We start from the raw sequence: 27,074 nt of genomic DNA on the forward strand, positions 1-27,074 counted from the left end.
CAGGCTGTTGGGAAACAGTGTGGGTGGCATTATAACTTTCACATTGTTTTCACCTTTATCCTTCTAAATTGGGAAGTTTCTTGGTGCTTTTAAATCTTGGCTGACTGGTTTGGAGAGATTGTCTATTGTGGCTCACTTTAAAATAGAAAAAGTCATTCGCCTGATAACTCAAGGCTTTGAAAACTTTCTGGAAAACAATGATCCAATTTCTGGATTTAATGTTCCAAGCCACGCATTTTTGTCTGATAAAGGCTGACCTCTAGCTAGTCATGCATTACAAATGATCAGAGTTGTTTGGATTGTATGGAACAGGTTTACTGCATGTTTGCCAGAGCTGCAAGCAGATAGTTTGTTCAGCTACTCTGCCTGCATCTATGTGAGGGGGTCTACACTCATGTGAAACATAGCAAATGTTATTTCCATGTGCTGATCCTAATATTAATCTATGTGAGTGAGGAGGCATTCTCACAATATGCTCTTTTTCTCCTGGTTTTGTGTCTGTAATTCTGAACACCTGCTATTTCTAATTCCCACCTGTAAGTTGATTGTGCTGGGAGGGTCTATGCAGATTTCTGCCTGACCTGTTTAACTGACTTTAATTTCTCTAATCAGAGAACAGGATCCATTGCTGCGTGACTGATGCAGCCAATCTTATACCAGTAAAATAAGTACAGCAATATATTGAAACGAGTAGTTTGCAGACACCACAGGCTGGCGCTTCTTGTTGCTTATAACTGACAGATTCTAGAAACAAGTATTTGTGATTAATTGGCTGCAATTATACAGCAATGCTAAAATGAAATAAGACTAAAAATACCCCATAATGATTTTTAAAATGCTGTTCTGTTAATGAGAGGATTTGTCCATCTCTACATCAAAGAGGAACTTGTTAGTGCTCTGAGCTTGCCCACCTGTTTCTAATGCAGAAATAGAAATTGCTAATAAACAAGTGGAGACAGCTGTTATGTTCAGACTGCAAATGTGCTGATAAGATCAACTAGTTGACGAGTGACATGGTAGATGCTGCAAAGTGCACCAGTGTTCATAGAGCTAAACTTGGACTTCTGTATTATTTCAGGGCATTTATTATGTAGCTGTTGGGTATTGGTTTCTAGCTGACAGAAAAATAGGTGCATTGAGTCCCTTTCATTCTAGGTCGCTTGGGGTTTTCTCTGATTTCCCCTGCTTCATTTTGATGTGTGATTTTTCAGATACTAGTCAGTGTACCTCTTCTGTCTTCTGGGGTGGGGGGCAAAGTTGCATTTTGAAGTCACCAGCTACCCATTATACCTGTAAACAGGCCTCCTAATGAACTGCTTTTCTAGTTTTGTCAGGATGTTTTTTCTTAAGGCATATGGCATCTTAGAGAACTTCCATGCCTTTTCTCCCTGCTCCATCTTAACTTAATGTTAATGAGCTTTGCATAATCAAATCAGGCCCCAGAACCAACAGGGCTTGTTCCAGATCTTAACGCTGTTTCCCAAAGAAGGCATTTTTTCAGTAACACTCAGAAAATGATATCTATCAAATCACCAGCGCATTTAGAATTTAATTTGCTCTATCAATTGCAATTGTCGTGCTACTTAGCTGTGGGGAAAAAAAATGTAATTTTCCTTGCCACTTTGTAATTTTTGTTACAAGCTTTTTCTCTTCTTTCTTCATTGAATTTGTTTAATGAACTGTTTTGAAGATTTTCTTTCTTAGCCTGGGTGCTGCTGCTTTGTCTTTGAAATAGATGAGGTTAAATAAAATAGGCTGAAAATTTTATTAAAACATGATGGGGGCAGAGGTGATAATTATGAGTGAATATAGAAGTCAGAATGGGATTGGAGGTATGTCTTGACCCACAGCTAAGGAAGGACTTGTAAATGACTCTGGGAAAACATTAAACGGCATTAGGGAGTTTTCTTCTGAGTCTCCCAAATGTTCTAGGTGTCTCTATTTTTTTTTTTATTGTTATTTTTCAGAAAAACCCAAGAGACCTACTAAAACATCCCATTTCCTTTCCTCATTCTTCTCTTACTGCTTTCATATCATCTTTCACTTTCTCCCCAAGTCTGAAAGCATGACCTAATAGTGATGGATGCAGGAAAATCATAGCACTCTGCAAATGTGTGTGTTTCTGCTAATTTTAGGAAGAGTGGGTGGGTTTCAGAAGGAAAATGACAGCTGTTGTAGCATCATGGTATAGGACAATTAACATAACTGAGAGGGGACTCTACTGGTGATGTTTAAGTGCAGGATTAAATTAATTTTCATGGCTAATGAAAAGAGAAGGAGGTGCTTTGAAGTAATGGATTATGTAGAAACTCACTTCTCGGGTGAATGTGGATGGCACAGGACGCTTCATGACTGGGGCTTGGAAAACAGATGTTGAGCTTCCAACTCCGACTGATTTGTATTTTATCCTTGGGCAACTTACTTGATTTTCCTGTAAATCCCTGCTTTCTTGGAACACACTTGAAACATGTAATCTTCAGTCTGTGAAGTGTTTCAGGAGAAGATGAGTGAGAGGGAATTTATTATTGTTGGCATCAGAGTGACTTTCACAGGTCTCCCAAAGGATGTTTAAGTGCCATGGTGAGCACCTAACAGAAGACTGTAAGTAGTGATTGAAGTGGAGATGAAGAAAAGAGGTAGATGGATAGGAGGGCAGGAAGTTTTTAAATACGTTGTGGGTCAAGCTGCATCTGCCAGAAATACAAATGCAGAGAGGTTTTTATGGTAAAAATGAGGCTGTAGTGGATAACACAGCAGAAACTATCTGTGACTGGATTTTTCCTTTGTGCTTTCTGTGCTGGAGGAATTTCTGAAAAATGATGTTGTCTTAGTTTTTGTAGTGCTCCCTGCCCCTATAGCCTGGTGTAAAAGCTGCAGCCAGAGCCGAGGTCATTCCTTCCCCTTCCTGACCAGCAGTGGACAGGGTAGGCTTTAACAAGATTAGTGTCTCAGCTGCTTTGTCACTTCATAGTGTTGCAGGTCACCCTAACACAGCTTGGGAATTTGTCTTGTGGCAGAGTAGGAAAGTGCATTTAGTAGAACAGGCGTTGAAGGCCGTTCTTGAAACACAGTCCTGTAAATCCTGGCCTCTGGCAGCCCAAGCTGTTTAGTTATGTTTTATGAATCGGGTCATATCGTGTCTGTCACAGCTTCCAGATGCCAACTCCTTCTGTGACAGTTTTGTCAAGCATTTTGAAAGGGCACAAAAACAACAGCTAGAGGGTCACCATGAGGCACAACTCAACACAGAGGAATTGTTCTTCCCAAAGAGCAACTGGCCAGAGGCAAAAGAATAAGCAAGAGACAGATGAAGGACTCTGGGGTCTCAGTGGCTGTGGTGCCCCCGCTATCCCTATTCTTCCCGTGTTTAGCACTAACCGTGAATGAGCAATAAAAATGTAGTGACATGCTTACAGTCTCTGTGCTGACACAGGTGATGGGCCTGCAAGCTATGCAGAATGTCTGTGGATAGACTTGAAACAATGCTCCTGCTCATAAGCAATGACTTGCTGCTTAATTTCATACCCTTTTAATCAGAACACTCCCAGGACCCACTTTCTAGCTTGTCAAAGGTCTTTCCCACTAGTTGGGATATCACTTGCAATGCAGATACCATGACCTTATTTGTCAGCCTATCAAGATGTAACTTGAAATTAGGCTCAGCCCACATAAAATAATTGCTGTTCGCGCGACGGGTAGTGCTGGTGAGATGCTCCCCGTGAGGCCATCTAACCTGCCTCAAATCTAATTTAATAGACAGAAATCAAATAAAATAAATCAAATTAAAGTATGCAGCTAATGCGTGCAAACTCTAAAATGAATTTGGATTACAAACAGGCAGTGAGACTGAATAGTTGGTTTCTTCATCCATGAAGGAAGCATACTAAATAATAAGGAAAACAAAAATAATTTAAGGAGATCTTTTGATTTTGAGAGCTGATGGGGATGTTAGATGGCAGGTGAAGGTTATTTTTTTTGATGTGTTTTCCATCACCTGTATATTCTTGCAGTTAGAAAACATCAGTCAGAAGTCTCTTCATATTTTGAAAACAAGGTATTAGCATAAGAAGCTTTGTTAGAGCAGGAAGATAAATCATCTTTGCAATGCTAGCCATTAGTCTGTCACAACCATGATTTACAGGGATTTTCTTTTATTTAAATAAAAGTGTTTCTTTTAAAAGCATTCTGATGGTTTACAGAGCAGAAGATGAAGTGGTAGTGAATGCTCTGAAATAGAATGCTTTCGATATGAGAGCTGCTTATAGCAAGTAAGAGAGGAACTCATGCTGTGGATTGCACAGGCTGTAAAGAGTGGCTGAGCTACAATGGAAGGATTCTGTGGCAGCATCAATTAGAAAGGTTCAAAGTTCTGCTGGGGAAATGTTGGGGTGAAAATGCAGGAAGGCACTGGGGTTGAGGAAATGTTGCAGTATCAGCTTCATAAAGCTAGTCTGTGTACTACGCATCAGAAATTGAAACTGATTAGCAGCCAGCACTCATGCTGTTAAATTATTTGCCTAAAAGAACCTTTTGGAGAAGATTTTTTTTTTAAATAAATGGAATATCACTTAGGAAACTATGAAATAAACAACAAATACTTCTCGTGTGAAAACTCCCACTTTTGCAATGATGCATGGAGTGATGAGGAAGGACATCACATGTTCCACTTCTGTTCCTTCTGGGACTGCCAAGGCTGTTTTGCAGCCTGACTCCTTTACTTACGAGTACTTTTTTCTGTGCTTTGTAGCAACTTGTGAGGAAAAAAAAAAGAACATTTTTCCTTTCCATAGCCTTCCTACCATCTTATTCCTAAGAAGAAACAATTTTCCTCAAACAGACTAGTAGTCTTCCTAGCCTGACATTCTGCTCCCTGTAGTGATTGATGTAGGAAGACATCGTTCATTAGAAATCATTTTGCTAGCATCTGAAGGGAAAAACTTCTTACTGACTTTAGACAGTGACTGCTTAGAGTCTTACCATGTACTGTTTGAAATTTCTGCATGTTATGTATTTTATGAAGTGGCAAATTTTGTTCCACCTAGTTTTCTGTCAAGTATTCTGGGATTCTGGTTGTGCTATATGATCCCGATTCTTTCTTGATCCTTAGGGTATTTCAATAGTAGAACTGCCTGAAAATAATATGGTATGAACTTGCTTATGAACTTCAAGGTTCATCTCTGTTATCTTCCTTGGAAAACTTACATTCTACTTATGACCTAAACAACTAATGTGAGCTCTTGATCTGAGGTTTGAACACAAGATATTAAAACACTGTGTTATTTCTAGGGTGCTGGAGGGGAGTAGGGGAATAGAGATTAGGACTGGCCACTAATACTAGATCTGCTACTGGTATGAGTTCTCCTAAACATTTCAGGGGAGAAGAAAAAAAAAAAGTTGTTCCATTTATCATGTTTTAGACATAAAGTGCTAGTGTTTCCCATTTATCATGTTTTAGATATAAAGTGCTAGTGCCTCCCACTTTGGTCTTTATCAGGATAAAACTTCATACATAGAAGCAGGCTTCTTGTCAAGGCTAAAGTAGGCAGGAAGCTGTACCATTCAGGGGTGAACAATAAGATAGTCTTCTAGTTTAAAGACATTTCTGCATCATTCTGCTGCTAAATATTTTCAGTTTAGTCAAACTCTGCTTTGTGTCTGTTACACATGTCATGTAGTCTAGAAGATGAGAAATGGTGCTGCTTATGTGATGATACAAGATCATTGGGCCAACACCAGTTTTGCTGTCATGATGATCTGATTGAAAGACCTTTTATGTTGCTCCCTTATTTGCATTCTCTTGCTTGGTTGTTCGGGGAGTTAATCTCAGAACTTGCCGTCAAGACATGATTCACTATTCAAAATTGGGAGACAATTTCACCTTAACAACCTCTTGTCTGTGGAAAGCGAGAATTTCCTTTGGGATCAGCAATGCAGTTCTAAAATTTAGGATAGATTTGGTCAGCAATGATGTAAGAGTCAAGTTAGTGATGCCATAAATGAGGTAAACCTGCAGAAGGTCCTTTACTGTGAAGTTGTTGACATAGTGAAGTGTTAGATGATGTCTTTTGTAGACTTGTCTGTTTTCTTTCCTTTTCCTCTGAGTTTTTCATATGTAACAAAACACACAAGTTAAAACTCTCAAAACTTGCTTACTGTAGGAGAAATACAGGGTCATATTTTTAAGAAACGTTCCCTGCCAGGATATTTCTGGAGCAATGGAGTGATAAATATCAAATCAAGTGAAGACCAAGAATTTAATTTTTCCCATCAGAGCCAATCTGTGATGCTTTTTATCTTAACAAAAATTGATATTTTATCCCTTTGATAATGAGAGGCTCTGATTGCACTTCTTACAAGTAATTCCCTGAGGAAGACCTCAAGTCAGAGGCAGAGATGGATCTGTGCCTCTTAAAGGCACAAGACATTTAAGAATAAACATTGCTTTATGCTGTAGGTGCCATTAGGTGGGTTTTAAATCTCTGTTCTGTATAGACAGTTTATGGGCAAAAAGCTCTTTACTATAGAATTTGTCTTTTGTAGAGCAGAACTGCTTGAAGGACTACACAACAGATAACTTATTTTCTTGTTAAATTTGGCTATTATTCCCAGTGGTGAAAGAAACACTGACAGGTGCTCCATTTTCCATGCCCATTTTAGGGCTAACAGGCCCCAGAGCAGATCCTAAGTTGATCTTAGCCTGCTGCCGTCACAGAAAGACTGGACAAAATATTGAAATTTTCACACAGCTTTTAACCATTCCTCTCCTGCCTAGATTCCCAGAAAGAGATTCTTCCAGAAAAATAAGGGGTTCGGAACTGGATCCGTTGAAATTAGTAAAGGAAACAAATGCCTGTTGGGTTATTTCTGTCCCCAGCTACTGCAAGATTGTTGTGTACAGAATGGCTTCTTGTGCTCTGGGCAATGTGGTTTTAATGTTAACTTCTACCTCTCCACAGGGGAGACTTTTCAATACAACTCACTGATATTCAGACTAAATGTTCCTTTGTGAAGTTTCATCCCATTAACCCTGGCTTCACCCTAGTTTACTACTCTAAGCAATTCCTCTAGCTGCTATGCCTGCTCTCAAAGCGATGGCAGTGAAGGGCATGGGATATTACACTGGGGTAAAGGCTTTGTCTCTCATAAGCAGGAGACATGAGTTGAGGCATTACTCACAGCTTGAAAGCCATTTACTCCTGGAGTGTGCTCTGAGGGCGTCCCCTCTGCAAGTGACTCCTGCTGCAGACCGTCCATCTGCTGCCCTTCATTTCTGCAGAGAACCTATTAATGCAGTCCACAGAGCTGGGGACATGGCTGGAGGGCAGCTCATGCCTCAGAATTCACAGCTCAGTGATGCTCTGCCCTCTAGGTGCAAAGTCAGCTTGATCCCGTTAGCGATCAGACACTCAAAGGTCTCTCTGGCTAGGGATGTAGCTAGGAAGTGCAGAGTTGTTTCTCTTGCAATGCTGAAATGTGCCTTGCAAATGAGATAGATGGGCTGTGAGTGAGTAGTGGATATATAGAATGAAATGTAAAAGTAAGGGGTGAAAATATTGCTGTTTTGGAGCTGAAGCCTTATTAAAGTCCTGTCTGTCCTATTTGGGCAAATTCTTTCTAAAGTATCATGTGTCACCAAAATCCCATTAAACTGTCACATAAATTATCAGAGTTTCTTTTTTCCATCACTGTGGATTACCTAGGGAGATATTTTTATGACAATGGAAGTTTTTTCAGTCTGCTCCTCCTGCCTGATTTCATTTCAAATGAAATCCTTCTCTCGGAAAAGAGCCCATGGATTTCATAGCTCTATGGATCTCTGTGCTCTGCCTGCACAGCAGTTATCCTGTAGGTCTCTGTTGCACTTATCTCCTGCCTGCACCTTCTTTTAGGCATGGGACAGTTTAGGGCAATGCTGTCACTTCTCTAATCATACTGAATGAGAACACTGTACAGTCTGTTTTGATAGATCTCTGCTCCAGTGTCTTCCAGTCTTCTGAGCATCCACTGACTGGCTCTTCTCTTAGGCCAGTGTTGTTATCTTCACACAAAAAACACAGAAAGTGAGAGTCACATACATACTTAACTTGAAAATACTGCTTTTTTTTTTTTTTTCTTATACTTGTCGTGTCTCAGAGGTCTTGCATCTCTGCAAGGCAATCTATGTTTTTCCCATACTGGCTGAAAAACATATGGATTGATGGTCAGACCATGGCAGTACAAAATACTTGAGTATCTGAAATTGCCTGCTGCTGTAGAACAAATTAAGGCTGCAATGTGAGTGTTATAGAAGCAGGGGATGATAGATCCTTGCCTGCCTTTGACAGATAATCTAGAACTCCTGACATCAGCTAACTAGATAATCTGTTGGGCGGACCCTTGGAGCTGATCTTAGTGTTTGCTTCTCACCCCTTTCAAAGGGTGCATACACAGAAGCTGAGAACCAATAGACTTAAGAATAGTGGAGGGGCTTTGGAAGATAATTACTAATGACAGGAATCCCAGTAACTGTATTACTACAATCTTAAAGTGGTAGGACTGTCACTAACAGAGCAGACGAGAGAAGTTTCCAGTTACAAATCTCTGATCTGTATAAGGGAAGAAGCCCAAATTATGTCAAAATATCCTGATGATGAAATATTTCTGATTAGTGATTAGTTATTAGTTAGTGTCTAATGTTTAACATAAAGTGGTCAACATTAAGTAGTAACCAGACACCTTGCATCAGAGAGATCAAGGGAGATGGCTGAGGTGCCCTGTGAACTGGAACAACGATTCCAGCAGCTCTCAGAACACAGAGGTAATTCCAGAGGACTAGAGGGGAATCTTGGACCAAATTTCTAAAGGGTTAGCTAGAATGACCTCTGTGGCTATAGGTCTTGTACTGACACTGTTCTGGACACTGTAGTGGAGTGGCTTGATGCAGGACTTTATGAATAAGGACCTAGCAGAAGGTAGTGTAAATACGCAGGCACACCAGTGAAGGCAGTCGAGTCACTACAGATTGGCTTAGCTGATAGACAACAACTTGCATTTCTTCTTATGCAACCTAGTCCCAGTGAACAGTGAGAACAACTGATTGCTATCTCTTTTTATACCAGCCTTTTGCAATTTAAAGATTACCTCCTTCTCTGTTCGTCTGAGTTTAAAACCCATTTTCTCCAGCTTTTCTTTGTAAGTTATGGCTTCTGGACCTTTTGTCATTCTTAATGACCTCTTCAGTTTTCATTGCATTAATTTTTAAACTATGGTGGCCAGCAGTGGGCATAGCACTGCAGCTATTTGGTTTTGTTCCCTGGGTTGAGCAGAGCGAAATAATGATGTTCCTTGTCTTAGCTGTGATGTTGCCTGTTAGTACATCCCAGGAGACCTGCCATTTTTGGAACTGCTTTGCATCACTAACTTATCTGTTTTAATCCCCTGATCCTTCTTGGCAGTACTTCTTCCTAACCAGCTGTCCCCCATCTTGATTTTATTCCCCTGGAATTTGGCTGAGGGGAGCGGAGAGATCCGCCAGCAGCTCACAGCTTGCACGAAAGCAGCTGATGAGACCTTGGCAGGGCCAGGAGCAATGGTGGGAGCTTTAAAGGCGGTGTAGCCGACGCTAGCCCTCAGTCACCGAGGCAAGCAGCTCCGGTGCTGGCACGATCGGCGGCGGAGTGCTCCAGCACAGCACACGAGGTGCGTGTGGGGTCCTGGACTGGGGAACCTCAGGGGAGCGGAGAGACCCCCTGGGAGCTGGCAGCGAGAGTGGCTGAGGAGACCAGAGTGGGGCCAGGAGCAACGGCGGCCAAGTCCTCCCAATGCTATAAAAGAAACCCCTGGGGGCTCTAGGGACCAGGGCATGGCACGGCAGTTGCTGCAGGAAGGGCGCTGAAGCTCTGCCGGCTCAACCAGGGCACGATGGTATCCACCCAGCAGAAGGCCGTGTCCTCTCTAAAGTCTGGACCCACTGTGACTGGCGCAGCTCTGCAGACAGAGCTCGGTGGGAACAGGCTGCCACCCCGGTGCCAGGCTGCCGGCTGTGCCCTGCTCTCAGGCCACCGATACGGGACGGCAGCAGTGAGCGCGCTGGTGGGAGGTGCGCCCAGGTAGAGGAATTCCTCTGCTCAGTGACAGAGCTCTGGGAGGAGGTAAATGCCAGGCAGCTTGCTTGTCATCACTCTAATAAGGTAGCTGCACTGTAACAGCTATGTGGTTTCAGTTTTGAAGCTTGGTGTTATCCGAGCAGCTCAGAGGGTGTGCGGAGTGAGATAGGATATGCCAGTGAATGTTGAGTTGGCATATCCAAAACCGGATTGTAATGCAGTGGCTGGAAATTTCAGCTAGACTAATTCGGGTGCGCACGCTTAAGATGGGGATGTTAGATTATAAACTGAAACAATTTGTAAAGGGTTATAGTAGGGTTTTTGTCGGTGCAAGTTCTGAAAATAAGATTCAGCTCTTCCCCAATCTTCTGGAAGAGGTACACTTTGATTTCAACAGGAATTAGTTCGTGGGGTTTTCCTTTGGCTTCAGTCATACTGAAGGTCATGCTACATAACGGTAGTGGTTCCTGCTGCCTTCAGAGCTTGTCATTTTGGAGTCTGCCCCAAAACGGACTTGACAACTTGCTTACCAATTTCCTGGAGTTAAAAAACGGTGGTAGTAGGATGTCAAGCTGCACCAAGGCTGGGCGGTCTGTACCTGTGTTCAGCTCCCTGATAATCTCTGATTCAGAGGTGAATGAATTCATAAAACACATGCACAAAAGGAGGTTGCCAAGCAACTTGGAGCCTGAAACTCCCCCACCAAGCTATGAGGATAGAGAAAAGGCAGCCAAGGCAATTTGTAATGCTTGCTTCTTTGCCATAGGTAACAGTAATAATACATATAATATAGACCAATTTAAGAAAGGAATAGCTCGTTGTTGATTCTGGAAAACAACAGCTGGTCCTGCCAGACTGTGTATTTTGCCTCTGTCTTAAGACGTGTCTGCTTTTGGAGCATTTAGCCAAAAGCAGGGTCAGCAAGGAGATGGCCATGTTGGGGAGGAGGGAGATGGGGAGGAAAGTATTATTCTATCTTAAGGCAACTAAAAGACTGACAACTACTGGAAAAGTTTTAGGAGGGGAGTAAAGCATCTGACACAGATTCTGCCTCAGATCAGTCTCATGTTTTCTGTGATCTCAGTATTTGATGCTTTTTACAAACATACTTTAATATATTCATTGTACATCACACCATATCCTGTCTCCTCTCTGGCTTTGCGTAACTGTGCAGCCTTGGGCATATCAGATGTATCCAGGACAGGATGCAGCTGTGACATGCATGGAAGAGCTATGTGATGGTGCTGCTGCTTACCCATTGTTTGACTCACAGAATACCCTGTAGTGGCCACAGATAATTGAATTGGAAGGGAGACTTTAGCTTTCTTGGTTTCTGTCTACTCTGGCCTGGGGTAAACTTGACCCTTTGATTTGTGTAATGCTCATGATAAAGTCATGCTGTATTTAGGCATAAGGGAAAAAAATAATTCTGTGTCTTAATGGCCCTGGGCTTTTGGGGTAAAGAGAAGAGAGGTATGCAGAAGCACAGCCAGAAAAATTCCAGTCAAGACCTGGATCTAGGTTGAATTTCTCACATGCTGTGTATATAATTCCCTTTGAGTCCTTATAAAATCCTAGCCCTATGTTTTTTCAATGCCCTGTCCCTTTGCAAATGGCATGGCTCAAATCTCAGCTTGAAATAATTTAGAACATCAGCCCAGGTCAAGGCATCTGAAACTGCATTTAATTTCCTTTCTGTGCTCCTCTTGATGAAGGACACTGCTGTGTTAATGGGGTTTTGTTCATTCAGGCTGCTCTTTCCCCAACTGATGTCATGGTTAGTGACATCAAAGTCACCTCTTACTGAACCTTGGTGATGACATGACTAGAGGAGGATCCTTATAACAGGCAGGAGATTAAGCAGCAAGTTAGCAGTACTTGGAAGAACAAAGCTCTTATTTTCATGCATATATCCACAGTCAAAATGAGTGAAGAGAAAGGGAGATGGGAAGTAGGTGATACATTAGTAGAATTATATACTCAAAGGGGTTTTGCTCAATGTTTTGCAAGAGGAATCGGTGATGTTTGCATCTCTCACCTTGGGTATTGTTGGTGCCATCTTATATTCTGGGCATGTTGAAACATAACAGTGTAATGAGACATGATCCGCTGAATAAGGCTTTACGTAGCATTAAAAGGTTCCTCTGCTTTCTCTTTTTATTATTTACATTCCCAGAGAAGGTTATGTGTCATGTGGGCTTTGCAGAGATAAATGGCTAACCTGAGCTTTCTGGCAGCTTCCCCAGAACTTGTGGAGGATCTGCCTAAGTGTTGGCCTGAGTATTTTGAAGACTTAAGCTCAGTTCTGGGCCTGGAAGGATGTATATGAGAAAACCTGTGGTTGCGTGTGCTAAAGATAGGTTTAGTGGAGCACAGGAGGGTAGTACAAGAGGCTCTGAAGTAGCACAGAAAAGGGCAGCTGGGCACCAGTGTAAACTAGTAAGCTGTGCTGGGTAGTACTGAGGTGGTCTGGTCAGGACTGCAGTCATGGGGGTGTTGGAAGCCAGGAATGAACTGAAGCAGCTGAACCGAGTGCAGATATCTTGACTGGTGCCTGTCAGGTGGAGTGCCGAGTGTGGCTGGCCAGTGTTGCTGTCCACTACTTTCATGAGCTCTAATGTTTATCACAGTTATCACAATAATTTCAAGGCAGATAAGTAACTGGATAGGCTGTAAAGCATAGGATTGAGTGACTCCTGCCTGCCACAGAGTTAAATCTTTGTTTCTCAGGTGTTTCAAGGGTAGCAAATTTTATGGCCGTGTCGTCAGCTCTTTGCTCTGTTTGCTGCTTCATTAGTCTTCATGCTGGGTGCAGTCTGTGGGAGCACAGCATTTGGATACGGGATTTGGCTGTGATGAGTTCCGTGAAGGGAACGGGCAGTTAAGAAGCTCTGCGGTTTCCTTGCTGGTACCTTTGTTATGACTCTCTTGTGGATGGGATGTCAGAGCGGCGGATGTGCTTGTTGGGAGGGGAACTTTTAAAGGAAGCTTTAACTGGAATAGAGAGACTTTCTTGGCTGGACATACAGCCTATGGGCCCCTCTGTCATCACCCACAGGGAAACAATGTGGATGATCTCTGTCTGGTCTCTTCCCCCGCCCTCCATTTCCTGGGTTTTAAGATCTGGAAACTCCAGAAGCTTTGCTGACATTGAATCTAGCAAGACAAGCTTGGCTTTGATCAGCCTTGAGAGGAAGAACAGAATGCAGGTCTCTGCCAGTCCCATGCTATTTGCAATTAGCAGAACTATGACAAACTTTCCTGGGTTTCCGAGATGAGAAAGCCCTTGCTTAGAGTTTCTTTTTTCTAATTTTGACTGAGGAAAGAACCTCTCAATTAAGATGCTGTGCTGTCTCCCAATATACAGAAGAGATAAGAGTTGTTAAAGCTGTATTCATCAATTGCAAAAGAGAACTTGTTTTATTTTGCTTTGTGCTATTTACAGTTGTTGTCCATTAGGAGTCCTCAAGAGCCTCATTCTCAGCTACAACCCCACAGTCCCATAAGTTTAGCTCAGCAATGAGCCTGCAAAACAGCATTAAATCATGGTGATGGGAGAAAGAAGAAAATGTTTGGAAATGGCAAAATGCAGCTGATATCTTTGTGAAAGCTAGTTTTTGCTTGTTGCTGTTTTAAAGCATTACTAAGGTAGACTGTAATGCACGACTAACTGGAGCAGAATAGAAATTGTGTACTCTGATTTGGGGGAAAAAAAACCCCAGAATGGCTAGTAGTTCTGTAGGAGCTAAAGGGAGCTTTTACAATCCATAAGTGCCATAGGCACTTATGTATACACATTGATCAAAATATACTAACCTCACAGTAAGGTAAGGCATAAGAATGATGAAAGATTATGGCTATTGAGGAACAGAGTTCCAGTTGCTTTACTGGACCAGAATATGATTGCTCTGTATGAGCTCTTTGAGCTGAGAGTGCAGTTCACTCTTCTAGTGCCCACCAACTGCCTGCATGGAAGTGGGGAGGTGTGGAGGGGGGATTGTTTCCAAATCTGAGTCTGCATCCCTGAAAGACGTAACCAAATTGTACTGTAATGAACATATTGAGCAGAACTGTACAGAATGTACATTTAAGGAGAAGAATTAGTGTTTATTCCTTCTTTGACTGTGAAAGGAGAACTTTCACGTGTATTCTCAGCTCAGATACATCCTTTGCTTTGTCAGACAAATCACTAAACAGCTCTTTAATAACATCTGTATTTTTCAGCATAGTGTTCTACCTTTCTGTTTCATGTTAATTGATTAAGGATTTGTAAAGCATTTGGAAACTGAAGGACAGCTTTGGGAGCTAAAGGCAAAGGTGTTCAACTTTACTAATTCAGCATTTGCTTACAAGGGCACTCAGCTGGTACCTTTAGTTTTGTTTTCTGTCCTGTTACCGCTCCCAAGCCTGTCAATTGGGGTGCCTCAATTCACGCAAGGGAACAGAGCCTGAGCTCTGACGTTGCCTGATAGAGCAGGACAAACATATCCTGGCATCGCTGCGATGCCCTGACAGATAATGGTTTCCACTAAAGTAAATCTGTCAGGTTGACTTGTGACAACGGCCTGAGACTGTGAATGCTCACAAAAGGATCATTTTAAGACAGATAATTGCTTTGTCCTTTCCCTTTATTTTCTGCACCTGGCAGATGTCTCCTTCTGCCTTCTCCTGCTTCCTTGGCCCATCCGTGGAGTATGCTCAGCACAGATGGGATCTTCAAAGAATTTGCTGTCAAACTTGGTCTTTCCTAAGCATATGTATACCGAGAGTTTTTTGAGACTTACAATGTGGGTGCTTTTTCACAGGAACAGTAAATAACATACCTGATAACAAGGAAACTTTCTCTGTCAAGTTGCAAGTCTACCTTGAAACAGGTTCAGTAGAGCTTATCAATGAACTGTTTAGCAAGATTTTGATTATTTTTATTCTTTTTTTAAAAAGCAACTGCCCGAACCCTGTCCCAAATTCCTACAGCTTATGTCTCCCATGCCAAATGTATTGCTAGAAACAGCTGAATTCTTCTAGTTGTAACTTCTGAAAATCAGTTTTGTAAACCTGAGTGTGTGTCTATATTATCTGAAATGGAAAACTGTCTTTCTGTCAAAAGTAACAGCCCGGCTTAGCTATGCACATTGTTATTTCTACCTTTTGTTGGATGGATATGAAATGATGGTTAGTTTTAAGTACTCTACCTCTGGAGCTTATCTGGGTAACATATTCATGTATTTTCCTTAATTATATCAGTTTAACTTGAGTAGTTATGATTCTAACCCTACAACACAGGTTACTGCCAGAGATCAGACAGCTTGCATGTCCTTGGAGGCCTGATGGGTGGACAGATCTGCTTAGAGATTTGGGAAGTTCTCAACTGTTAATGGTGAAATACTGAAAGTGGAGCACGGCCTTAGAAAAATAAATTATTTCTAGTTACCTTTTAAACCTTAGTGAAGTTTGATAGGGTCAAACTTTCAAGAATTGCCAGGAATTATGCTGGTGCCATTTTGAGAGGCAGTAATCTGCACATGCAAAATGCCCTCTAATAGTACCCATAAATATCTGTAAGCTATCATAGAATAAACAAGCAAAATGATAGGGATGAAACTAGCACATTCTGGTTCTGAGGACCAAACCTGGGACCAATTGGCAAACAGCACCTTCAGGAAATATCTGGAGTATTTAGGGACGTATTTTTCTTCAAATATGTCTTGGGTTGTTATCTCAATTAAAAAGGAGTAAAACCTACTTGCAAAGAGACTATTCAAAGAGAAGTCCTGTCTAGGTTTTTTTTTTTGCTTTGTTTTACAGACAGTCGTCCTTATGTGTTTCTAGTGGCCCGTGTCCACCCTGGTGAAAGCAATGCCAGTTGGGTAATGAAGGGGACCCTGGAGTTCCTCGTGAGCAGTGATCCTATTGCTGATCTCCTGCGGAAATGTTTCATTTTCAAGATTGTCCCCATGCTTAATCCTGATGGAGTCATCAATGGCAAGTGAGTTGTGACATGTACTTAGTCTGGTTTTTTTTCTGGGTTTGTCCACAGGTTTTACCCCTGTGCACCTAGCAGGTCTTGCCTTCAATATTTTGGGTCAGGGGAATTGCCTTTGCCTGGTGTTTTATTCATCCTGTTATCAATCCTGTATGGAAAATGTGAATCTGAGATACTAGCACCGTGTGCTGTCTTGCATTTGTCAGGTGTATGTGATTCTGTACTGTATGTGACCATAAGATCTCTCAGTTGCCTGGATGGAATATTAGTGGTGCCAGAGAAACTGGATCTTTCCTGCTAAATGGAGTTCTATCTATTCTCTGAAATCAGCAGGGCAGACTTCACCTGCAAGACAGATATGCTTGGGAATAACTGGCTTTAATTAATGCTTTGTATAGCCTGATGGGGGGGAAGATGAGTAAGGATCTATTAAATTTTCACATTTGCATGGAAATATTTCCATATAGCGAAGCTCCCTCCTTCTCCCACCTCCTTTTCAATCTTCCCTCCCACATGTTTCCTAAGAGATACTGAATCTATGTTTGGAAAATACTGATTCCTTTTTGCATTCTTTGCTTTTACACTATCCCTGCCCACCCACACTAACTTGCCTTCCCTCTCCCAGTACATGTGTGGAAAAAAGTACAACTCTGCTCCTAATAAGTTAACATGAAATAAATATTGCTATGCAGCCAGCAAAAGAGGAATTGCCTTTGAAGGCTTGAAGAGTGCACTGAGATAAAGTAGGCTTGTCCTTTGCTGGAAAAAGGTCTCTGGTGTCTCTGTGGATGGTGGAATTTGGTCATTTCATTGGGTGTTTGTGGAGTGGCTGTAGGTTAATAACTGTCAGTCCTGTCTCTGATGCAGGACATTATGATCACATTTCACAGGTAGCTGGTGAGTTGTGCGTTTTGGTGAGAAGGGCTTGCAGGTTTTTAGGCAACATCTGTGTCCCCTGGCTTGTTGCAATGGAACATGTGACAAATCTTGAAGAGGAAAGATGGGTTTAGGCAAGCCCTGAAACACATAGCGGAGTATGGAGGAACAACTTATCTCAAGCTACGTTCTCCTATCTGCTTTTGTGTCAGGTTGTGCTGATCGAGAGCTGCAGAAACAGAAACCCAATCCTGCGTAACAACTGAGTTGAGTTTGTTTTGGTTCTAAACTGATTAATTTCAGTTTGGGGTGAGGGGTTCAGCAGAGAGCAGCTTGGGCTTTTCTGACGGTTTCCGGTCTGTGACTATGAACAGTCACAGTTTTTGTGCTGCTACGCTCCCCAGGACTTGAGCATATCAGTAGTCTGGGAGGACTGTTCAGAGTAGCTGGATACTGCCCCAGAGTATTCGAATCCTCTGCTGGCACCAAATGCATCCCTGATTCTTCCAGACAACAGAAACAAAAAAGAAAGGTTGAAGCTTCCCCCCCCCCCCTTTCTTTTTTTTATCTTTCACTACATTTAATTAAAGTTTCCAGCAGATGGAGCACTGGAGGGAATGTTTGACCTTTTTTCTCCAGCTGTCAGGAGTGAGTGTAGCAGAGAAGGAACCCTCAGGAGGGAGGACGTGGCTCTTGGTGACACCTGTATGAAGTGTACTGCCTGAGCTTGTATCACTCAGGAAGGTGTTTTGCCTTCCCTAGTGCGGATGAGCTTAAACTGTAGCTAAATCTAGTGATGAGCTTAAAAGTTTGGTAAGCCTTGCACGTGGGATAGGAGCAGGGGAACAGGGACTTTGCCGTGCCTCTGGTTGTGAGGCCTGGGGAAGGGAGAGAACCATTCCTTTATGCTTTAATTTAAATATTTTTATCCTGCGAAGCCTTCTGTGGCCCAGATATTCTTCTTGTTTCTTCCCATGTGCTTTTTTAAGCAGACTTGGGTCCTCCTACACTGAAAGAAATACTTCTGTTCTGGGCCTTAGGTTTACTGGTGGTCTACTGGAGAAGGCAAATCTCTTTCAGGCCCTTAACGTCTCGATGTCCACATGCAGATTTATTTGGCTACTTAATGTTCCACCTTGTCCAGGATTAAATGCTCTAGTAAACTGTTGTCTTTCAAGTCAATGTTAAGAGGGAAAGTGTTTTCTGAGGAAGCTGGTCTATAGCCCGTTATCAAACATAGTACTTGTAAGAAGATACTTGCTAAATATTTTTTACATCTCTAAAACCCAATTTACAACCCATTTCATGAAGCGACTTGTTTGGCTTGGGATTCACAATCCCTGTTGTGGAAGTCGCACCAGGCATCCCTGAACAGACTGCTAGAGTGCCTGGGATTCCCTCTGCCAACACACCAACCTGCTCTTCTTTTCTAGTTTTATACAAGTTGCTGTGCTCTCACACCTTCCCCCCCCCAATGAGGGCTGGACATACTGAATGCATCAAATCCACTATCCAGGCCAACAAATATCTTGGCTCTGTGCTGGACGCCGGGGATACCTACATGTGGTAACCAGTGATGATCTCTCTTATTGTGAAACAAGGATTTCTTCTGTTTTAGTGCCTCTGTTGCTCTTGTCTTGGCATCTCGGTGCCTTTCTTTAAGAAAGAATTGGGTTCTTTTCCGTTGGCAGTTCTTTGAATCTCCTCACTCTCCCTCTTCCCCAGTCGTGCGTGCTGGGGGTGTGCATAACGCTTTGCTGCCCATCGCAGAGCCAAATGCCAGTGCGTGGTTACAAAGGATTTTTTCCAGCAGCCCAGCTGTGCCCCTTCCCCAGCTGGCTCCCTGCCGCAGGCGCAGCTCAGCAGAAGAGCGCTCATCCCAGCAGTGTACCGCACGATCCCGCTTTGGGAGCCTCATGCAGCAACAAGATGATCAGGCCCTTGGTGTTTGCTTTGGTTAATGTGATCTGAAAGTTACATGCGGAGAATGTTCCTCTAACACTGATAGGACTGCGGTAATGCGATTACGCTCTGGCTGTGTGTGGCTGAGCTGGGAAGCAGCTCTCCACCCTCCCTTTCGCTTCAGCCAGCGCTCTGAGAATCTGTTCCTGTCTGTCAGCGATGGAGAGACTTGCAGCCCTGTCACTGATGCTAAATGAAGGTAGTGGTGATGCAAGCGTGCATGTACAAGTGGGGTTGTCATCACATAAAAATATAGAACACTACCACATATTGCAGCTAATTTGACTTTGTTCAATCCAGAGAAAATCGGTAAGCAATTGTGTTGCGGTGTGTGGCTGAGTGTTTTGCTCCATCCTGAACAGCACTCAGGTGTAGGATTTGTCAAATAATGTTCAGCTGATCTGATAATGGCTATATATTTAGATTAAATAATAAAGACTGCTTTTCATAAAGATCATCTTACACTTTCTGCCAGATGCTGGCTTTTGACCACTGCTGGCAACAGGATGCTGCCTTATATAGACCTGTGGTCTGACCTGATATGGTTATTTGTGTGTTTTAATTTTGTTTCTTTTGATATAAATTACAAGGAAAAAACAGTCTTAATCTCCAAGACTGGTAGTGTAAGGCAGTCTGAAGTGACAGCTGTGTACTTAAGAGAAAGTGTCCTTGCAGCCTGACTTTATTTTGTACAAGTTGTTGTGTGAGAATCCAAAGTGTTGTTTGGTCTTATGGCTCACTACCTTCACCCATACCTCTAACCCCTTTTTAAACCAAATCATAGCAAAATAGGAAACCTTTAAAAGGAATTAATCTCTGTTAAGTGTTGGAGAATCCATGAAGAAGAATATCACTTTCATTAGGAAAGTGATATAAAATGCAGTGGGTGAACAAGAGACCTGTGCTTTGTTCCTGGCTCTGCTACCGGTGGACTATGAGACCTTGGTCATTACCCCCTCCTTTTTGCTGAGTTTTCTTCCTTAGAGAGTGAGATGACGTACCATAACCTTTGAGCAGTTTGAAATGAAGACTGAAGTATGCATAGTGGGAGCATTTTCTCTTCAATTTAGATCTGCTACTGTTTTAACTATTATGCTTGTTTTTAACTTGTAGAATGTGGAAAATACTGTTTTCAGAAAATACCATTTTCAGAAAATCCCAGATTTATGAGGAATGGTGCAGAGTAGCCTTTGGTGAAACTTTCTGGATTGCTTTAAAAAAAGTTCATCTGTTCAAGTGAAATCTTTGTACCCTGAAACTAGATCAGTTATAGTCACAGTTGTATAAAATCCAGAAAGCAGGGTTCAGTAAAGGAACTTGTAAAAAGCCTAACTATAGCAGCGCAAGAAGAGGTTTTTATAAAGAAACAGAATACCGCTGTCCATGCTGTTCCACATAAACTCGTTATCACACATTTGAGCATCAAGTTGTGCGTGTGCTCACGCATGCCTGTGCAGTTGCATGCTAACTTGTGATGTGCTCGTGTGCTGCCTTCAGCGTGCACCCGCTGTGCATCCTCCTGTCAGCAGCCTGTTCAGGCAGCTGTTTCCCAGCATCTGCTCAGACCTGCAAGCCCTCTACACACCACACACACCTGGCTCTCCCACGCGTGTGCTCAGTCACAACATGGTAGCCAACATTTTGTGGTTTTGGCCGGACTTCTCCATGCAGAGCAGTTCTAGATAAATATTACTATTTATTACACTTAAATTTATGGTTATTAATTATATCAGTATAACCTAATTTATATCACCATAAACAGCAGTAATAAATGATGCCAAATGCTAACACTCGATGCTTGCCAACTGTGCCTGGTTGATGAGGGTTTTTTCCTCCCAGTTCCCAGAAGTATTAAATTAAAAATGATTGGCCTTGCAAGATCATTGATCAAGCACAAAGTGTGGAAGCTCTTGGGGAAGTGATTTTGTTTTAAAAAATACTTCACGTGCGGACTGCTCATGGAATGTCTATGTATTTTGTGTATTCAGAAATTCTCTTCCCACTGACAAATCCCTAACTGGCCAATATCACTGTTCTCTGAGTTCATGTCTCACTCCTATGTTGCCACCTTCTTCCTCTTCCTTTACTTCCTTTTAACATTTCCTCTTTTCTTCTGTTTGCCCTTTTCTCACTCTCCCCTCCCTCCTATTGAATCAAAGAAGCTTTTCATTGAAAAGAACTTGGTGCATTTTATAAATGAATTGAACCAATCAGTGGAGATGGGAGCTGGCGAGTCTTTTTTTGGTAAAGGAAGATGAATTTTTTGGAAGCTGCATGATTTCTTCAAAGCCATGGGGTAACCATAGTAGCAGTTAGGAAGAGGAAATCCTGATTTGCATTTTGGATTATAGCCATGGACTATTCTTTATTTGGTTTAAAAACACCCTGTTCTCTCCTGCACCTGCCCTCATACAACACAGGCTGAGTAAGCTTTTCTGCTGCTCAAAGGTAAGGCAGGTGAGGTGCTGGGTTTCTTGTCTCTCCACTGATATTCGCTCACACTTTATTTAGGCTGTTTATTCCATCCTGTTTTACTTATGAGGTTTTGTTCATTACCTCCTCAAATCCAGCAGAGAAAAGCTTTACTTTGACAGTTACTGAAATGGAGAGATAGAAATGTCCACTAAAATTCTTTCTAGAACAGGTTTCCTCTGCTCACTCTCAGAAGTTACAAAGGGAAAAACAAGTGTGCTCCCACTTATTCTTTGGAACCTGGTCCTTTGTCTTTTTCGAAGGACACTCTTAAGAGGAGGAACGGAAGCGCATTTGTCTCTATACCCAAAATGCACTATTTGTATATATGGCTTTTTTTCTCTCCTATATTAATGCTTACTCTCCTACATTGAGACATTGTATTCTCCAGACAATGAGAGGCAGAACTGATCAGGAACAGGAAGAAAAGGTGATGGCCAGTCTAAGGAGTCAGTTTATGATCCAGAACTGCATCCTCAAGGATTAAATCTTGAGGTGATGTCAGACAAAGCTGTACAACTGCAGACATCCCTCCTTTTCTCCCCCTCCTTCTCTTTATTGCTTCTCTGTGGTCAGAGGATTGAAGAGGAGTTTAATTCTCAGAATCTGGCCTTGCATAACTAAATTGGTGCCATGCACTCTGCAAACACACTCCAAAGGCTCTCTCCAGTCTAGCTAATCTACGATGTGTGTGTTTCTCTAAGGACAGTGCTGAAATGTGGGAAGGCTGGGAAAGGAGTGTTTTCGAATTAATGCAGTGAGAGAGTTTGTCTCTAGGAGAGAGAGGTACTGCAGGATTAGTGTGCTGCATCTAAATTGGCACTACTGTGACAAAAGTAGTTGGGCAGACATATGTGTAAGCCAAGGTATACTTGGATAAAAGAGCATTTTGTTAAAAATTCAACCCTTACGCGTTTATAATGGCTGTGCCTTGAGTTGCACGTTGTAAGGTGACGTATCTGCATGCACTGACACTTTCCTTCAGGCCTCAGAGGGGATGAAAATGCCAGTTCTGGGAGCATCTGTACTGGCTTGGTATGTGGCTCTGGGAAGTGCATATGAAGTGTGGGCTAACTTTCCCCAAGTGGAGTAGAAGTTTTCTCAGTTATTTGCTGCTTTAGTGCCTCAAGTGTTGCTTCTGTTGCTCTCCACCGAGAGGGCAGTGATGGATTTGGGAGCATAGGGTAGCAAATGTAGCTAGTGCATACACAGCATGAGATGAAATATGAGCTGCAGCATTCCTCGCCTCTCACCTCTGCAAGCTCTTCCTTGGTGGAGCCAAAAGTGGGGTCTGGCCCTGCACCATGCACTTCTGCGAGTACCTCTCTGTGCTGCGGGAGATGCCCCAATTTCAACCAAAGCCCTTTGCGCTGTGCTGATGTGACAGCCCATCCTTGGTTCTCCTTCTGTGATAAACATCCGTCTGCAGACGGCTGCACCCCAGGACTCTCCCTTCTGACAGCGCTTCCAATGCAGTATTGTTTATTCCTTCCTTTATCAGCTGGAGCTGCTGGGCCCCCTGAGTTATTAGCTCTATTCATTCATTGTCAGTGTTTCCTCCTTCGTAAATATGCCCCCATACGTCTCTGCTCCTGAGGAATATGCTTTCTCTTCTATTTACTGCTTTTCCCAGGCCCCCACCTCCTCATCGCTCTCTCTACCCAGTGGCCCAATAACAGCCAAGGAGATAAATAAGCTACATAACTCTTCCCAGCTATTATTTTTTGTTGTTGTTGTTGCCCTGCATGGTAATATATATAATAACAAGGAAACAAATCTTATTACTAAAGTAATTACAATAAATAAAAAGCCGAGAGGGGAGATGAAGGAAGGGTCTGTCGGGGGAGTGATTGCAGTAGGATTTTTTAAAATTTAATTTACTCGAGATGTTCTCTGCCACTTTGTTGATACCCTGCTGAGGGGGGCTGTGACTAATTAGCAGCCAGCTGTTGTTCTAACACCCTCACCTAATTTATTGTGTGGCTGACTCTCTAAAACAGGAGCCTGTGTGATATCATTGTCTGTAGGACTTGGCACCAGCCTTGTGTCAGTGGTTGGCTTGCTTGGTGCTTTTGTTTCCCAGAAGCTGAACAGCTGAAATTTTGGGTGCTTTACTGTCATTTCTTTTATATTCTAGCATATCCCATGTGCTTCCAGGAGTTTGGGCAAGAGAGTACACTCAATCTATTGCATTATAAGTGCTTGTCCCAGTGTCCAGCCTAATAATGGACCAACACAACTGCCAGTTTTTGACAAATTGGCCAGAGAACTGTACCACTGTTTGTGTGCCTTGGTAGAGAGCAAAAGAAGACCTAGCAGCAGAAAGTCTGATATGGTCTAGGGTTTGTTAAACTCTAAAGTTTGGGATCTCTTTCTACTGCTTGCAGGTTTCTTATGGAAGTACCATATTGTTGCTTGCCAATAGAATGATTACAGTATTGTCTGTCTTCTAAATGGCCATGAAAACTAATTAGTTAATGGCCATATTAAGAACTGGAAGTATCTAATGCATTGTCCCTTGTTTCATTAGTCTTCCATCTGCCAATTGCAAAAGCACGTGCTGTCTTTGTAAAGCTCTTAAACAGAAAAGGTACCCCATGAGTTGAGTGCATCTCCCTTGGCTCATTCATACCTAATTTATGCCGGTGATGCAAGGTCACCTGGGTATTTCACTACAAAAATCACTTGATGTGGGCTCAGTAATATTACTGTCTTGGACTACTAAACACTTCAGCTTTTAGCCTTGGAAATTACTTCATTTTAGATAGGTACTACCTTGTATTTTCAAGTTGGCATGAATACTAGATATGAACGTGATGTTCCATGGACTCAGAAAGGAATTATTGTGTTCTGCATTTGTGTCTACTTTCCTGACTGATGATTGGAGTTCATAATCAGATGTGTGCACTCCTTTGAAGACATTTTCAGGAGCCAGGAGACTGGTGTACAAAGCTAGCTTTTAGTAAAGTTAATGAGATGATTGAATTATATTATTATTCTTGTTAGCTTGATTGTGTATCATTATCCCTTCTGTTTGTTATTATGCTTATTTGAGTCTCTTTTGTGGTATATTATTCCCATAACAATTGTGCCTGTGCTGGGCTCTGTATAGAGACAGGCAAGGAGCAGCTGGCCCCTTGTTAGGAACTGATGCATTAGTGACACAGCTTACGCAATAGGATTGGTGAGCCTGAAAGGGATATTGGGCTGTTGGCTCTCATGCAGCCTGATCCATCTTCTCAGCCCTGGCTACATGATGCACTTCATGGAGGTGCGAGCTTTGTAGTTACAGCTCTCCTTCAGTATTACATCCTGGGATAGGAAAAGCATCCTGCTGCAATGACTTCTGCAAACACCTGATGAAGGTTGGTGAAGGATACCTCAGTATCATTAATGCAGGAGTTGGAGAATTGCATTAAAAATCAGGAGTCTCTTTATACCTTCTTGGAATTTGCAGGAGGTATCTGCAAACCTTGACCCACATGGCTGCATAGGTAAATCTACACTGAGAAATATTATAATTACTGCTGAACTTGGATTTTACTTTTTACCTGATTGTGGTAGGCATCAAATACTGATATCAAAGTTCAATATTTCAGAGATGAGCTAATGTCATGAGTAAAGGGGCTGTTTTGGTCACCCATCTCAAGATCAAATCTGCTTATCCAAGTTAATGCCTATTGGAAGCTACAGATTCAGGGATGGAGTTGTTATTCATAGGATGGGAAAAGAGAAGTCCACAAAATGAAATTGTAAAAACTTCACTTTTATAGTTGCAGTGAAGAATGTCCAATACTTTACTGCAATATCCACACTACCTGGAAAGCTGAAATTGCCTGGGAATGAAGGTTATTGTCTCTTGTAACATACCTTCGTATATTATACTGTGTAATAAATCAGGCAGTATTTCTTTTGCCCTGAAAACTGGACATCCCTGGAGTTCCAAGTGACATTTCACATTTTATATGACCATTCAGTCCCTTTAAGTATTAAAACACATCACTTTTTGTGAAATATGCACAGAAATTCTTTTTGAAAGCCTATGAATAAAAAAATCTGGAGCTTAGTTAAGCAAGTGTAACGCTGCTTTTCCATGAGTTTGCTGTAAAAAATTTTGTGTTGGATTAGCTCTGTGTTTTGGCTAATGTTGTTCTTTAACATTTGTATTTATTTCTGTATTTCTCTCTGACTTTTCCTTCCCCTCTCATTGGAATCTGTTATTCAAATGTAACAATAAAAGCTGGCAAAGTACTATGATAGGAGAGGAGATATATAATGGCCTTGGGTTGGAGAAATGGACTGGCCACAGAAAATAGCATTTGTAGAAATGGGACAAAGAAGCTTATGCACAAAAATAAGCTTCATTTGAAAGCTTATGTTTTCAAAATTGCTTGTGCAAAAATGTGCCTACAGAGGACCAGCTGAAGTTGAATTGTTCACCTGTGCACATGGTTCAATATGATTGCACATGCATTTGGGGTAATTACATGGGCAAATTTTGCTCCAGTGATTTTATCAAATTGCCACCCTAATTTATAAATCCAGCTGAATATCCCATAGAAGCATCAAGAAAATGAAAACCAGAAAATTGAGTCAGTGTTGGAATGACAGAGTGAGAAATCAAAACCTCTTCCGCAGCCTAACAGGCAGCGCTGCTGGAGTCGGGGGGGGGGGGGGAAGGCAGCACAGTTTCAATACTGCAAAGCAGCTCTGAGTCTTGAAGGGGTAGAAAAACTGAAAAGCTTTTGAAGTCATATAGGCCAGGTTTGAGCTGGAGTGGGGGGGAAAGCAGAGGGTAAGACTGGCAGGGAAGAAAGCTCCAGTAATAGTGCACCTTGAGTCTATGCTTACTGCAAAACTCTGAAGTTAGTATTTGAACACACCCTAGCTTAATGATACCGTAATCCTATTAGGGACTCTCAGGTAACTGATATTTTACTGCATGGGAATAGTGATGATATATGCTCTAAGATTCTACAGAAATTATGTCCAGAACTGTGTAGAGCTGAACAACTTTTCCATGGCCTTTTAGAATTGGCTTCTTGAATTTCACAAGTGGATGTTTCCTTATATAAAATGGTTATATGTTCCAATATATCCCATAGGACTCTTCCATGTCTGGGGAAGCAGAACACAGAGAAGAAGTGTTAGTGAACAATATAGTCTAGATCCTAATTCACCTTTTGGGTTGTTTTCATTTGTCTGCCACAAATGACAAGGACTTAAGGCATAATTATTATAACAGTTGGAGAAAAGCTGCTATATTCTACTGTGTATATATATTATACAATGCAAAAAGGGAAAATGATTTATTTCTAAATATGTACACATAATCCATATTCAGGTCAGTATCTTCATGTAATGTTGTTTTTGTTGTTTTGCGTTTTTTTCTAAAGTTAGCAGGGAATAACAAGGTGTGAGTGCAGGGATTCTTTCCATGTACATCTCATGACAGCATCTCTAGTAGTAGGGTTTCTTTCTCTGTCCTCTATGTTCCCCCATTTTTCTCCCAAAATGTTCATAAGCTCAGCTTTTGAGGGAGAGGGAAGTACCAGTTTTCCCAGGGACACTTGCTCCCACTGAGCACTGCCTAAAATTTGGTTCCCAGTTCTAGCTCTGGTCCATGGTGTCTTCTACCAGCAGTAACAGTAATGACACTAATGAAAACTTACTTCTTGAGGAATGTTTCCTGTATT

The 27,074-nt window shown here is 42.0% G+C and overlaps 1 protein-coding gene across 2 annotated transcripts in view; it reads left to right on the forward strand.

The window, feature by feature from the left end:
- The window catches only part of AGBL1 (AGBL carboxypeptidase 1), a 304,004-nt gene that overhangs the window by 102,241 nt on the left and 174,689 nt on the right, over window positions 1-27,074 (forward strand). For both annotated transcript variants that reach the window (XM_075045069.1, XM_075045070.1), the window contains exon 18: window positions 15,891-16,071. In XM_075045069.1, the coding sequence (XP_074901170.1) occupies window positions 15,891-16,071 (181 nt within the window). The remainder of the gene's footprint in view (window positions 1-15,890; window positions 16,072-27,074) is intronic.

Source organism: Buteo buteo, chromosome 13 (genome assembly GCF_964188355.1).
Source record: "Buteo buteo chromosome 13, bButBut1.hap1.1, whole genome shotgun sequence".
Taxonomy (NCBI): Eukaryota; Metazoa; Chordata; class Aves; order Accipitriformes; family Accipitridae; genus Buteo; species Buteo buteo.